General features: G+C 36.7%; 1 protein-coding gene across 1 annotated transcript; it reads right to left on the bottom strand.

Annotated features, from left to right (window-relative positions):
- Positions 1 to 577: 577 nt before the first annotated feature.
- Positions 578 to 6,224, bottom strand: LOC127556658 (zinc finger protein 850-like). Its single transcript, XM_051989939.1, has one exon. It carries the CDS (start codon positions 6,136 to 6,138, stop codon positions 3,052 to 3,054), a length of 3,087 nt encoding a protein of 1,028 aa, XP_051845899.1. The 5' UTR covers positions 6,139 to 6,224; the 3' UTR covers positions 578 to 3,051.
- Between the last annotated feature and the right edge of the window lie 9,996 nt (positions 6,225 to 16,220).

Raw genomic sequence — 16,220 nt, 5'->3', positions numbered from 1 at the left:
GCAAAGAAGCCAGGATATGAACGATTTTTAGATGCAGAAATTAAAGCCATTTATAGTCATATAAAAATGCTCTAAATCAGTATTGATTAGAGAAATGCAAATTAAAACAACTCTGAAGTTCTATCTCACCTCTCAGATTGGATAAGATGACAACAAAAGATAATGATAAATATTAGAAAACTGGAACATTCAATGCTGAAAAATTATATATATTGTAAATAAAAAGCTATAATAAAAAATTTTTTTAAAAAAGAAAACTGGAACACTAATGCACCTTTGGAGTTGTGAACTGATCCAACCATTCTGGAGAACAATTTGGAGGGGTATAAAACTGTGTACACTGTTTGACTTACCAGTGCCTGGGTCACAAGATCATAAAAGAGGGAAAAGGATCCACTTGTGCAAAAATGTTTTTAGCAGCTTTTTGTAGTGGCAAAGAACTGGAAAATGAGTGGATGCCCATGAATTGGGGAGCTAGGCAGTCTTAAGTGTCTGAGGCCAGATTTGAACTCAGGTCTACCTGCCTTCAGGGCTGGTGCTCTCTCCACTGCACCACCTAGCTGCTCCATTGTTGGGGTTTTTTATGTGATGAAAATTACCAAATTTATTTCCTGGGATCCTTCCCTATCCAAAACGGAAATGTTTTCTTCATGGTTATTCCAATATGTTTAAAGAGACCTTTTAAAGTCACACATAATTTCAAGCTATTCTTGGCATAGTGTGAATACTAGTCTATATTTACTTTCTTCCAGATTTCTTTCCAATTTTCCAGCATTTTGTAGTGATCAGGAACTGGATGTTGAGAGAAATGAGCAAAACCAGATCATTGTACATGGTAACAACAGGACTATACAATGATCAATTCTGATGGACATGGTTCTGTTCAATATTGAGATGATTCAAACCAGTTCCACTTGTGCAGTGAAGACAGCCATCTACATCCAGAGAGAGAACCATGGGAACTGAGTGTGGAACACAACATAGCATTTTCAATCTCTCTGTTGTTATTTGCTTGCATTTTTTTTCTGTTTTTCTTTTTCTTCCTTCTTGAGCTGATTTTTCTTGCACAATCAGATAACTGTATAAATATGTATACACATATTGGATTTAACAGATTTTCAATATATTTCACATGTATTGGACTACTTGCTAGGGGAGGGGTTGGGGGGGAGGGGAAAAGTTGCAACAAAAGACTATGCAAGGGTGAATGTTGGAAAAATCACCCATGCATATGCTTTGTAAATAAAAAGCTTTAAAAAAAAATGAAAAAAATTTTCTACCTGCTCTACCCTGTTCTGAATCTCAATTTGAATGAAAAATGACTAAACTGTCCACACATTTTACCCTAACTCTATTATGAGACTTATAGCCCATGAAACAAATAACAAAAGCTAATTTTTCCATTGTGATTCAATACATGCAAAATTCTTTACAAATACTGCATTATTATTTATTCTGAATATCAACCACAGAATATAGCTACTATTACTATCCTCATTCTACAAACAGAAAAAAACAAGCAGGAATAGATTAAATGACTTGCTCAGGTAACGTAGCTAATCAGTGTTAAGACATTTAATTTTAACTCAGGTCTTGTGGTTCCTAGCATAGGACACTATCAACTGTGACACCTAACTAAAGAAATCCCATAGAAATAAATAACCAAAAGAGAACAAAACATTTATACCAGGACATTTAGTGCCACCAAAGAATAGGAAACAAAATAAGTACAAATCAATTAGGGAATTGAAAGAAATTATGGCAGAAAAACACTATCAAATATTACTGAGAAGTAATGACAACCATTAGAATTTCAAAGAGAGAAGTTATATTTATAGGACATCATGAACAGTATAAAATTTGAGGTGTATAACAAAATCTAAACTGCAGGAAAAGGCCTTTCCTCGTTGCTTAGATCTAAAAGTTTTAGATGCCACAGGATTTCTTGTATAATCAGATATGATCTCCATGTAAAGGCCCTGACATTGATAAAAGACATTGCTTTTTATAAACCTCCTTTCCTGTATGTATATTCTGCTTTCTGGTGATCTTCTTCCAGAGAAAATCATCTTTACATTGAACAATTTCTCTCCATTATGAATCCTTTGATGCAAAGTAAGAGATGGTCTCTAGTTGAAGGTCTTCTCCCACCAAATTCATATAGAGCATCTGTTCAAAATAAAATTTCTAACGTTGAAAAAGCTCTGTACTTCACTTAAATGTCTTTCCTCATTCATTATAGCAGTAAAATTTCTAACAGAAATCTCTGGTGGAAAATAATGCATGAATCTTATTGAAGGGTTTACCATATTCATAAGTTTTTTTTTTTCTCCCCATTGTGGGTTCTCTAATGAAGAGGAACACTTGTCTGATTGTGTCTGATTTTCCACATTGATCACATTCATAAAATTTCTCTCCAATATGAATTGTCACATAGTAAGAAAGATGGGTTCTATAATGGAAAAGCCTTTACACCTTGATTATAATTATAAATTTTTTCTTTGTGGCTTCTCTGAGGTACAGCAAGACTAAAATTCCATGCAAAAGCTTTTCCAAATTGATTATAGATTCATAAAGTTTCTTTCCAGAGTAGATTCTCAAAGAGTAAGCAAGATGGATCCTATATGGGAAAGTCTTTCCACATTGGTTAACATCATAAATTTCCTCTCCAGTGTGGCATCCCTGATGAATGGCAGGATTTTAATTCCAAGTAACGACCCTTGCACAATGAAAACATTCATGTAATTTCCAGTGAAATTTTTGAGAATTATGTGAACCAAACTGACTCCTCATAAAACTATTTTGAGTTCTAAAATTCCTTTTCCTGTATAAATTCCACCTGCTTGCTAAGAAAAGGGCTTATATGACATCCTGTTTCATATCCAGAAAAATTCACTTGCTTGCTTCTCCAGACCCTTCCAATTCATAAAACTTGCTCCTCTCCCTCCCAACTTGGAAAGGATGCTTGGTCTTGATCTGTTAAGCAATTGGCATGTATCACTTAATAAATCAACATGCTCAGATGTTCAGTCCTTTGTTTCTTCAGTTAATTCAGATTTCACCCATCACATTAGTGTGTATTCTCTGATGTTTGGACAGATGGGAGTTCTGAGTGAAAGCTTTTCCACACTGACGGCATTCATAAGGTTTTTCTCCAGTGTGGATTCTCTGATGGCAAGCAAGTTTAGAATTGTGTGTGAAAGCCTTTCCACACTGATGACATTCATAAGGTTTCTCTCCAGTGTGGATTCTCTGATGTTTCAGAAGATTGGCATTCTGAGTGAAAGCTTTTCCACACTGATGACATTCATAAGGCTTCTCGCCAGTGTGGATTCTCTGATGTATAGCAAGACTCGATCTAATTGTGAAAGTCTTTCCACAGTGATTACATTCATATGGTTTCTCTCCAGTATGTTTTCTCTTATGTATAGTAAGACTGGACTTATTTATGAAAGTCTTTCCACACTGATAACATTCATACGGTTTCTCTCCAGTGTGGATTTTCAGATGGTAAGTAAGACTGGAGTCCTCTTTGAAAGCCTTTCCACACTGATGACATTCATAAGGTTTCTCTCCAGTGTGGATTCTCTGATGTACAGCAAGACTGCAGTTCTCTTTGAAAGCCTTTTCACACTGATGACATTCATAGGGTTTCTCTCCAGTATGTATTTTCTGATGTTTCAGAAGATTGGCATTCTGAGTGAAAGCTTTTCCACACTGATGACATTCATAAGGCTTCTCGCCAGTATGGATTCTCTGATGTATAGCAAGACTCGATCTATTTGTGAAAGTCTTTCCACAGTGATTACATTCATATGGTTTCTCTCCAGTATGGATTCTCACATGTCTAACAAGACTGGACTTATTTGTAAAAGTCTTTCCACACTGATTACATTCATACGGTTTCTCTCCAGTGTGGATTTTCAGATGGTAAGCAAGAAGAGCCCGATAGGGGAAAGCCTTTCCACACTGATTACACTTGTAAGGTTTCTCTCCAGTGTGGATTCTCTCATGTACAGCAAGACTGGAGTTCTTTTTGAAAGTTTTTCCACACTGATTACATTCATAAGGTTTCTCACCAGTATGGATTCTCTGATGTAGGGCAAGTTTGGAATTCTGTGTAAAAGCCTTTCCACACTGAGTACATTCATAAGGTTTCTCTCCTGTATGAATTCTTTGATGTACAACGAGACTCGAATTCCGTGTGAAAGCCTTTCCACATTGATTACACTCATAAGGTTTCTCTCCAGTGTGGATTCTCTGATGTACAGCAAGACTGGAGTTCTCTGTGAAAGCTTTTCCACACTGATGACATTCATAAGGTTTCTCTCCAGTATGGATTCTCTGATGTTTAGAAAGACGGGAATTCTGTGTGAAAGTCTTTCCACACTGATTACATTCATAAGGTTTCTCTCCAGTGTGGATTCTCTGATGTGCAATAAGGGAAGAGTTTTCACCAAAAGCTTTACCACATTCATGACACTCATGAGGTTTCTCTCCAGTGTGGCTTTTCTGATGTACAGCAAGACTGGAGCTACACCGGAAAGCCTTTCCACACTGATTACACTTGTAAGGTTTCTCTCCAGTGTGGATTCTCTGATGTACAGCAAGTTTGGAGTTCTCTTTGAAAGCCTTCCCACATTGATCACATTCATAAGGTTTCTCTCCAGTGTGAATTCTCTGGTGTACAATAAGACTGGTGTTCTGTCGGAAAGTTTTTCCACACTGATTACATTCATAAGGTTTCTCTCCAGTGTGGATTCTCTGATGTACAGCAAGCATAGAGATCTGTGTAAAAGCCTTTCCACATTGATTACATTCATAAGGTTTCTCTCCAGTGTGGATTCTCTGATGTACAGCAAGCATAGAGTTCTGTGTAAAAGCCTTTCCACACTGATTACATTCATAAGGTTTCTCTCCAGTGTGGATTTTCAGATGGTAAGCAAGAAGAGCCCTATAGGGGAAAGCCTTTCCACACTGATTACATTTGTAAGGTTTTTCTCCAGTGTGGATTCTCTGATGTAGGGCAAGTTTGGAGTTCTCTGTAAAAGCCTTTCCACACTGAGTACATTCATAAGGTTTCTCTCCTGTATGAATTCTTTGATGTACAACGAGACTCGAATTCCGTGTGAAAGCCTTTCCACATTGATTACACTTATAAGGTTTCTCTCCAGTGTGGATTCTCTGATGTACAGCAAGACTGGAGTTCTCTGTGAAAGCTTTTCCACACTGATGACATTTATAAGGTTTCTCTCCAGTATGTATTTTCTGATGTTTCAGAAGATTGGCATTCTGAGTGAAAGCTTTTCCACACTGATGACATTCATAAGGTTTCTCTCCATTGTGGATTCTCTGATTAATAAGGGAAGAGTTTACACCAAAAGCTTTACCACATTCATGACACTCATGAGGTTTCTCTCCAGTGTGGATTCTCTGATGTACAGCAAGCATAGAGTTCTGTGTAAAAGCTTTTCCACACTGATTACATTCATAAGGTTTCTCTCCAGTGTGGATTCTCTGATGTTTAGAAAGATGGGAATTCTGTGTGAAAGTCTTTCCACACTGATGACATTCATAAGGTTTCTCTCCAGTGTGGATTCTCTGATGTGCAATAAGGGAAGAGTGTTCATCAAAAGCTTTGCCACATTTACGACCTTCAGAAGATGTATCATTAGTGTGGTTTTTCTGATGTATAGCAAGATTCGAACTATGTTGAAAAGCCTTTCCACATTGATTATAATCATAATGCTTCTCTCCATGATTTTTCTGATGTTCACCAAGATTGATTCTCTTTCTGAAAGTCTTTCCACTGGCATGACATTTATGAGGTTTCTCTCCAGTGTGGATTTTCTGATGTTGAGCTAGTTTGACATTCTGCCTGAATCCTTTTCCACAATGATTATAATCATAAGGTTTTTCTGTAGTGTGAATTTTATGATGGTCAGTGAGCTTTCGATTCTGGCTAAAGGCCTTCCCACAAACACTACAAAAATAAAGCACTTTTTCAGGGTGACATATCTGTTGTCTGTTGAGATCTGAACTTAAACTGCTGGCCACTTCCCCTTGATTATGTTGATATGTTTGCATTTCAGGCGGTTCCTCATAAGATTGAATAAGCTGAATTTTCCAGTAAAGCATTCCTTATTTTCACCAGATTGAAAACAATCATTTCCTGAGGTCATTTTCTTAAACTGAATTAGGACTGAGTGTTGTCTAAAACTCTTTCCATATTTATTGTATGCAGAGTGATTATCTTGATTTTTCTTTATCTTGATATCTGAATTATAGTTTTCTCTCAAACTGAAGTCACAGGGACCATCACTCATGAATCTTTGCTGGTGAGAATCTTCCACAGAAATCCTCAGGTCTGTAGTAGTCTTAGTCACTTTAAACCTTGTCTTTGCACCTGAAGGAAACAAAGACACATACATAGAGACAAATCCTCTTCTCTCCACTGGAAGAAAGCAAATTGACTTACAGTCTATCTTCCCAAACAAAAAGAAGAATTTTGAAACTTAATAGGTAGAACAAATCAATTAAGAATGAATCAGCTCATATGTGGAGGATGATTAAACTTATAAAAAGCTTCACAAACAATAACAATGGATACGCACAACAAATCTGTGACACAAGCAGGATGGCATTCTCATTACACTCTATAATTCAAACCAAGAGCTCAAAATAGTCAAGTAACAAGACTGATATCTGTGAAGGTGAGATGAGAGACCAAACCCTGCAACTGAATGTGTTCTTTCTCATGTCCTAAATGAACTTTCTCTATTTTACTTCCAATTCTTCATTCAAACACCTTTATTGATTGTTGTTTTTATTTTGTTGTGCTTCGCTAAGCTTTCTGCTTTTCTACATTGACTTTTTTTGATGCACTATCATCCTTTGTAAATTTCCTGTACTGAACTGAGAAAGAGGTTTATACCTTTCATGTCATATATTACTTTTCAGTGCTTTATATTCAACTTTTCATATCTTCTATTCTGATCCTTAAATTTTGGATCTACTGCAGTAGGTGCTGCATACCTACTAAGAACCAATATTATTTCATTATTTATTATATATCTGAACATAATGCAATTCTATCAATAATCATTTTTAATCACATTTTTTCAGTTGTATATACAAAATCACCTCATTCTGTGTGAAAGTCTTTCCACACTGATTACATTCATAGGTTTCTCTCCAGTGTGGATTCTCTGATGTCTTTTTTTTTTTTTTTGATTTATTATTCCTGTTGCCATATTTTTATTTATTATATATTATCTATAACCTATATTTGTTTATTATAAAAATATTTAGATATTTATGGGATCAGATTTTATTATGGCTCATGATTTTTAAAAGATAGCTGCTATTCATTTATTTAAAAATTTTTATTTGAATCCTGTGTACCCTAAATAAAAAAGAAAAAAAACTAAGTCCCTGTAATAAACATAATAAAAAGAAATCCACATATTTCCCACATTCAAAAATATACCTCCAAACTGCCCAAAAGATTTGACATTCAAGTCACTTTGGCCTGCAAATCAGTTCTCCCCATAGATGGTCAACAGTGTGCATAAATCCACATTTGCTATCTTCAGACTACCATTCCTTTTTTCAGGAAGTAGAGAGCATGATTCACTATTAATCCTTTAGCAGTAATTTCCATTTATTTGTTCATAAACACATTAGGATTTGTGACTGATCTAAGAGATTTGAACTAAAAATCTTAAGCAGTAAGTAACTGCATGCTTCTTTTACAATTAAATTCTTTCTAGGATAATTAGTATATGCATGTTAGAAGCTTATGTTTCTTTATGCAGAGATTCCAAATAATCATAATCATACATATAATGATTTTAGTGTTCCTGCAGTGATTACAGCAATTTAGTCCTGAACAAATAAAAAAGATTCTGTTCCTCTATCCTTCATTAAATTGTTTCCAAACTGCCCAAAAGATTTGACATTCAAGTCACTTTGGCCTGCAAATCAGTTCTCCCCATAGATGGTCAACAGTGTGCATAAATCCACATTTGCTTTCTATAATATATTGCACCAAAACAATTCCCTCATTCCTGGATAATCTTCTAATCTGCACCTCATTAGTGATGTCATCATTAGATCAAGATGATACAATACAGATGACAGGTTCTTTTAAAAAAAATGTTCACTAGGCATGGACATTACAAGACATATCAAAATCATCAGGAATCATTAAAACAGTCCTACAAAAAAAAAAAATCTTACATTGCTTCTCATTGCAATATTAAGGCTATTTTTTAAATTTGAATTTATCTTCTGTTTATGTTACTATTCTTCTACTGGGCAGGTTTTCAAAGGATTTGGTAGCAACATAGCTCAGTCAATCTGTACAGATTCTATGAGGATGTGATAAAAGATTTTGTCTGATTTCTTTTCTTACAAAGACAAAAAAAAGGAAAGAAGGAAAAAGAAAAGCAATCTAGGCAAATGAACCTAAGAGAAATTTTTTTTCAATATACTACTTGTAATCAGCAGATAGAAAAAAATAAAAATTTAAATATCAAGTAATACTTCTTTTTGGTCACCGATTTGTGGGCTAAAAATAAAAAAATGAATTTCCAACTCTTAGCAAAAATTTGTAAAATTCTCCTATCATTTTCTACCTCATTCATGTGTGAATGAGTATTTTCAGCATATTATGATTATCAAACAAAATAGAGAGGGAATCGAAAGCTGGACCTAGCAGTCACCTCAGATACTTACTAGCACTGTAACCCTGGGCTATGTAACACTGTCACATAGTAAAATGGGCAAAATAGCATCTACCTCACAGTATTCAGATGATCAAATGAGATCTCTGTAAAGCACTTGGTTCAGCATCTGGCCCATCACAGACACTACAAATGCTATTTATTATTTTCATTTTTGTTATTATTAAATCAACTGGATACAGAACCACATTGAAGCAAATACTGTAAAAATACTGTAAATTTTTTTTCATACTATGTTTCACAACTTCCAAGTTATAACTAATTTAATGAAAAATACTTTTTATATTCAACAAAATGTTTAAAGTAAACTTAAATTGAAGTTTTACAGTTAATAAGCAGAAAGATTTATTATATTTTTAAAAATTATTCTTGTAGAAAGTCCCACATTAATTTGTCATAATGATTTAATACTTATTATTATTATTCATATTTTGTTATCATAATTTAAGTAGAATAAACATTTACATTTTATAATAAGACACTATCTAGGTCTTTCCTGGAGGAATTAACTGCATTCATTATTATGAATAGTATAATAATTTAAATGACTGAGGAACTGCACAACACACTTAGTGTTGCTGAAAGAAGTTCTAAGAACGAAAGCTTTGGGAAGTCATGACTGTTCACTGAATTGATCAGTGTAGCTGCAGTATAAATTATTCTACTGGTTCTGTTCACTTAGCTCTTTCCCAGGTTTCTCTGAAACTATGCCTTTTATCATTTCTTAAGGTTCAATAATTATATTCTTAGATCATTATTTATTTGGTCATTTCCTGATATATGGGCACTACCTTTGTTTTCAGTTTTTTGCAATAAGAAAAAATAGCAGCTATGGTTGATATGGGAAATTTTTCTGTCTTTCTTTATCCCTTTAATTAATAGATCTAGTAGTGGTTATCATAGGTCAAAGGACATCCAGGTTTGTGAGAGTGGGGGCAGAGTCCAAACCCTATTACAGAATGATATCCTTTTATTTTAATGCTGGGTAAATCTTTATCTCAAGGGTGTTTTTAATACAGAATATGTTTTGGGTATAGGTTCTTAATAATTCTGCTACTCTTCATTATTCATCTTAAGAACATTTCGTTAAGGCAATTAATTGTTTTCTTATCTCTCATTGCTCTTTGCTATTGTGTAGAAACAAAAAAAATATGGCAACAGGAATAAAACCAGCATCAGTCATCTGTAATGGAAATGACATGCTCTTGATCCCACCTGATTATCCTATTCCAGTCCTAAAACCATCATAAAAATCTTTCCCCTATCTGAAGCCTCCTACAGAGGGGGAACTTGTTTTCTACCATTAGGCAGCGGGGTAGCACAGGGGATGGAGCATGGGCCTGGAGTCAAGAAGATGGGAATTTAAGTACAGATTCATATATTCAGTAGATGGGTGTACTGGATAAGTCACAATACCTCTGTTTGCTTCAGGTATGGCGGAGCTTTCCAAAAATGTTGAAATGGATATTGAGTGTGACAGATGAGGAATGCACGACATCTAGGTTGTCCCAGGAGTATTATGACTATTACATGTCATGTCTGTAAGTCATTTCGCACCTAATGATTAGTGCACCAGTGTTACCTTTTATCACTGGTCTTTTGATTTTAATTATTTCCTCACCAAATCTGCTATCCTCAAACTGCACTTGTCCTCTCAACTTCAAGTCACTTATTTCCCTGGTGAACTTCTCTTATTTGATCCCCATGCAGCGTCCTTGCCGAGGTCAGCTAAGAGTGAGGTTCCAGCTCCGTGGCTTCTTCTCAAACCACCTCACTATCTGTATGCTGGAATGTGAGCTCTTTGACAATAGGGATTGTCTTTTGCTTTCCCTTGTATCTTCAGAGTTTGGTACAGTGCTTAGCCCACAGCAGATGCTCACTCAATGTTTACTGACTGACTGATCCCACAACTATTATCAGGACCCAGCCTCTCCCTTGTTCCCTAAATTCTGGTCTCTTGCTTGGTTCTTGGAGGCTGGTTCTGGCATCTTATAAACTATAAAAATTACCTAACTGGCTCCAAATTGGATGGGACCTGACCATAGTAAATACATGAGATCACAAAGATTTCTAGGTTCCTGAGGCTTTGGACTGTGGAATGCCTCTCATCTTCCTAAGTTCAAGGTAGTGATCACTTCAATGAACATTGCCAAGTTCTACAAATGGAGACCAAGAGTGCATAGAGAGCAGGAAAGGGATTTAGGTTGATAATAATGCAAATTTCAGCCAAGGATAACCACTTCTAAGCTAGGCAGTGACCATTTCTCCTCAGATGCTGCTGAATGGAGACATGAAACCAATTTGGCTGGTAAAGTAGTCCATTAAAAATTCACGCTATACACATTCAACTGGGTCCTCATTGTGGCAATGTAATCCTTCTACATTGTCATATCTGATTCCTTATTCCACTCACCATGGTGGCTTTTCCCTACTTATTACTCCTTTTGCTTCTTTCCACATTCTCTGAAAATTGGCTTCATCTTTCAGTGAAACATTAACCATATGCCAAAAACTCTCCTTTTGTTCTTAGCCCTTGAAGGTCCAGAAAAGAACTCAAATGGGATAGCTTCAGGCCTTAAGGCTTTCCTAAGATTCCCGTGCTCCAAAGTTCTAAATGATGATGTCTTATAAGATCACGTATTTATCCCTTAGGGAAGTGAAAAAGTCCATAATGTTCAACATCCTAATTTCACAGATAAGGAAACTGAAGCTTACAGGTTCAGTAATTTTCCTCGTGTCTAAAAAAGAATTCCAACTCAAGTCTTCTTATGACCAAGACTAGCATTTCCTTCACTATAACACAGATGCTTTGGATGATAACAGCCTTCAAATTCTTGTTTTAATCTCACTCACCTGGACAGAAATTCTTTGAGCCCTTTTCATCCAGGATCCAGGATGGTTCCCTTTCCTCAAAATGGGAGATCAAATTTTCTCTGAGAACTGGAATTCCTTAGTATGGGAATAAGGAAGGGATGAGAACAGAGAGAAACATCCACTTTACTTCACTCTTCCTGGGTGTGAAGGGAATGGGGACATGTAAGCAAGGAGCACAGGATCGTTATTAGGACTCCTCAAGTATGACTTACATGGTGTTTATTGCTGGGATAATGGGGGCAGGGAGAATTAGAAAATTCTGCCTTTATCTCAAAGAAGGATGGACACCCTGCATAAATTCCATTATCTAGAAATAACAGCCAGTTAGTTATTCAGAATGCCCTGAGCCCAGAATTGGGAAAACTTGAATTCAAGCCTATCCTCAAACACTTAGGAGCTGTGTGTCCCTCTACTTAATTTCTGTTTGCCTTAGTTTCCTCAAGTATAAGATGGGGCAAATATTAACATAAACTCATTGCGAGGGTCAGATGAGATAAAAATTATAAAATACTTAGCACAGGGCCTAGTATATAGTAAGTTTATATAAATACTGATCTTATCTCTTTCTTTCCCACCACCTGTGTTAGAATTTCAGGAACAAATGAAAGAAAAACAAAGATAAACTTGTGACATGAAAGGAAATAATGAGCTTATTTGTCAACAAATAGAGTTTTTTAAGGACTAGATCCATCCTAAGGGAAAACGGGTTTCCTTATTGGGAAGGGGGTTTTCGTCAGTGCCCTTCTTCAAGAAAAAGCTTCACTCACAGTTTTTAGAGATTTTGCAAACAAAATTCATGTCCTGACAGAGGTTGGGCTAGGTAACATCTGAGAATGGTTCCAAGTCTAAGTGTTTGTTTTGCAACCTGAAATTGCTTAAAATAGAAAAGAGCTTCAGGAGCAACAAAGAAAAGTTCTACCTTTCTATATCATAAACACAATCACATTTTATCAGAAAAATCAGGAAGCAGGATCACACTCCTGAGGAACATTTCCTTGATGAGAGATTTGGAGTTAATAAGGGGAACTGTACCTACCCACGAAGAGCAGGTTCTGGTAGTTTTCCAGCATGACTTCCTTGTAGAGCTCTTTCTGAGAATGGTCCAAGAGGAACCATTCCTCCTGGGTGAAGTCCACGGCCACATCCCTGAATGTCAGTGACTCCTAAATCATCAAATATCATAAGACTTAGAGCTAAAGGAAACTTAAGAATTCATCTAGCTTAGTCCTGATCCATGTGCAGAAAGGATTTCCTAGTAGTCATATCTTGTGTCAGAGCCAGTACTTAAATCCATAGTTGTAGAAGGTCACGGATAGTGGGGGAACTCTGAGTGAGGTGTAAGACCCTCCAGCCCAAGAAGAGAACCTGCTGACGTGTCTGGTTTGGCTCCCCAATCCCCACTAAGGGTGCCTGTTTTCCTCAGAAGTCAGGGGGCGTGACAACCTATGAGAGTCATACTGAGGGGCAAGGAAACATCTGCACACAATAGCAAGTTGTTTATGTGGTCCCACATGTGCAGTATATAGTTAGCACATGTGCAGTGTGCTATAGTTATGTAAGAGCATTAGGGTATATAAGGCTGAGGGAATTTGGAATAAATGAACTCCTGTTTTGACCATCTTCAAGAGTTCTGTCCCTTCATTTCTCACCCACGATCAGGATTTGGGTCAGTACCGAAATCCTCCAGTGAGTATGTCCAGACACATAGTCATTAAGAGCCCATTTGAATACTGAGAAAATAATTTTATATTTGGAATTGGAATAAAGCTGATGAATACTTTACTATGAAATGCCTTTCCCTATAGAATCAGGAACAAAGTATGTGTTCTAGATGTATGTATGGTATGAGGATCCATGGAAAAAAAAGAGAGATGTTGTGAAATTTCTCCTTCATCAGAGCTCTCAGAGTCACACGTTACCAAAAATTCTTTGAAGAATTGATGAAAAGTTAGCAAATATTATGTATTTTGGGGAAGAGATGCCACATATGATCAATAAAGAGAATGCAAAGAAAAAGGAAATGTAGCTCATTTCCTAAAATCCTAAAACAATGCCTTATCTATATGAAAATGAAGAGGATTGTTAAGAGATAGCAACAGCTATCTGGACCAGTTATTTATGTAACTGCTATCAGCCAAGTGAAGAAGAGTTATTCATGCTTATATTGAGGGCTTGGGGTGACAATAGATACAATTTATCACATCTTATGGTTTTGTTTTATGATTATTCTATTTTAGTGGCATATTTAATTTTGGCACCATTAATTTTAGCATTTCATTATATAAAAATATAAAAGTAATTATGTTGGGGAAAGAAGTATTCCTTCATTTATTATAAACATAACATTTTATTACCTGGGGTTGGAGATAAGCTAATTCTTGAGAAAGATACTACCAGGGGCAAATAGGTAGCACAATGGACAGAGCACCAGCCCTGAAGTCAGGAGGACCTGAGTTCAAATCCGACCTCAGACACTTAACACTTCCCGGCTGTGTGACCCTGGGTAAGTCACTTAACCCTATTGCCTCAGCCAAAAAAAAAAAAAAAAAAAGATACTACCAGGTTATGAGAAATAACTTATCTGAACATGACCCTAAAATTCTAGGACAAAGAAGAGCAAGAATCAGGATAAGAAGTTAAGAGACAGACTAAAGAAACAGAATGATTGAAACAGAAACAGAAGAGATTGGCCAGATGTGAAAATGCCTTGATACTTGATAACGGCCATCTGTTTTCCCAACCAGTAACATGTACAATACGTATTTGGCTAATGCATTGTTACTTGATGCTCTCTCGTTTCGTTATCACCTATGTCCATTTGGATTAGGATCCACTTTTTCAGAGGTTCTAATATTTAGGAACAACGCTCATGTTGAGAACATAAAAATCAAGAAGTTGAGTGAAAAACCATTGCTAGAGAAAACTGTACAGCATAGAAGAGGGCAGGGCAGTGTTGTCATCACTGTATCCTATTTGATATGTATTTTTTAAAAGAAAGAATTATCAGTTAAGAAAGATCAGCCCCTTCCTAAAGAATCTTTTATATCTACGGAGGCACATCTGTTGTTAGTCACACTGATGGTTGTACTGATTCACTCACCTGCCAGGGGCATCTCTGGGTTCCAGGAACCATTCTCTCGGGTTCCAGCTTTCTGCTTGTCTTGGTCCTCTTCAGGCTGAGCAGCGGGGCAAGAAGACCTCTCCCTTTCCCTCCTAGGCAGGGGCCTGGCCTAAACAGATTGACAGAAGGTGAGGTCCCAAAAGGAGTTTCAAAGCTCCTGGCACTGCTCTCCTTGGGGAGAGACTACAATCAGAAGTGGAAGCAACAGGTAGAACAAGATTTGTAAATAAAAAGGATCTCACCTCAAAGTCTTTTTCTTTTTCACTTTCTCTTAGGTCTTTCTTCTCTTCTGTCCCAGTGCCCTCAGTCATCCTCCTAAAACGAGAGCCAAGAGGCAGGAAAGGATTTGGAATCCTGATGGAAAGAAGTCAATCGGAATCTCAATGGCTCCCTGACACTGAGGCTCTGAGGTAAGGCAACTGGGAACCATTGGTAAAACAGAGGCTGGTGCCTGAGCACCTGAGGGAAATCCTGGAGAGCCTGGATCAGAAATAGGGACTGGGAGCTGGCCAGAAGCTCAGCTTGGGAAGGAGGTCAGAGTGGGAAGATGAGGCGTCCAGCAGACACAGGGACAGAATGTTGCTCAAATCTACTCAGGCTTTTCAGATGCACAGCTGGCTCCCAGGAAGAAGAGTGTGATCTGATGAGCTCCAACAGAAGATGGTGAATTTAGCTTGGAGGGCTAGGGCTTTCAGAGAATCTGCTCTGATTTGACAATCAAAATGACTCCCGTTTTGTGGGATAACTTTCATTCTGAAACATTCCTACAAATCACTTGATTTCGGACAATTCCGTGCACCTTCCTTCCCTCTGCCAACTTGGAGAGTTTCAAATCTCTCCTCCAATAAAAACATCAGATTATATAATCCTACATCCTGTTTGGTATCCCACTTATTCTTTTCTTTTCAGGTATAAAAATCTGTACAAAATCCTGCTGAGAGGCCATGGACTCAATTTATTATGCATGCTTTGCTGCTAAATCATATTCTTCCTATTCTGTCTTGTTAGTTATTATAATTCACTGAGGACAGTTTTTGGCAAGCCATCTAGGAGTCAGAAGCTCCCAGGATGACCTTTTAGAACTCCTTACACTGCTCCAATCCTTTCCCCATGGGAGGAAAATACTCAATAATTATAAACATAGATATGAACGGGATGAGCTCACCCCTAAAGACGTAGCTGAATGGATTAAAAACAAGAATCCAACAATATATTGCTTGTAAGAAACATATAAAGCAGAGAGACACAAGTAAAGGTAAGGGGCTGGTAAAGAATCTAATTATGTTTGTTTTTTTTTAAAGCAGAGATAGCAATTATGCTTTTAGACAAAGCGAAATTTTTCTAATTAAAAGGAGGGAGGAGGCAGGAACTACTTTTTGCTAAGAGATATCATAGACAATGAAGTAATATCAATGCTACACTTATATGTACCAAATGATATAGCATCCTATTTCTTAAAAGAAAAGTTAAATGAATAA

This window comes from Antechinus flavipes, chromosome 3, assembly GCF_016432865.1.
Source record: "Antechinus flavipes isolate AdamAnt ecotype Samford, QLD, Australia chromosome 3, AdamAnt_v2, whole genome shotgun sequence".
In the NCBI taxonomy this organism is placed as follows: Eukaryota; Metazoa; Chordata; class Mammalia; order Dasyuromorphia; family Dasyuridae; genus Antechinus; species Antechinus flavipes.
Note: the sequence above shows the minus strand (reverse complement) of the source record. Positions and strands in the feature narration are given on the sequence as shown.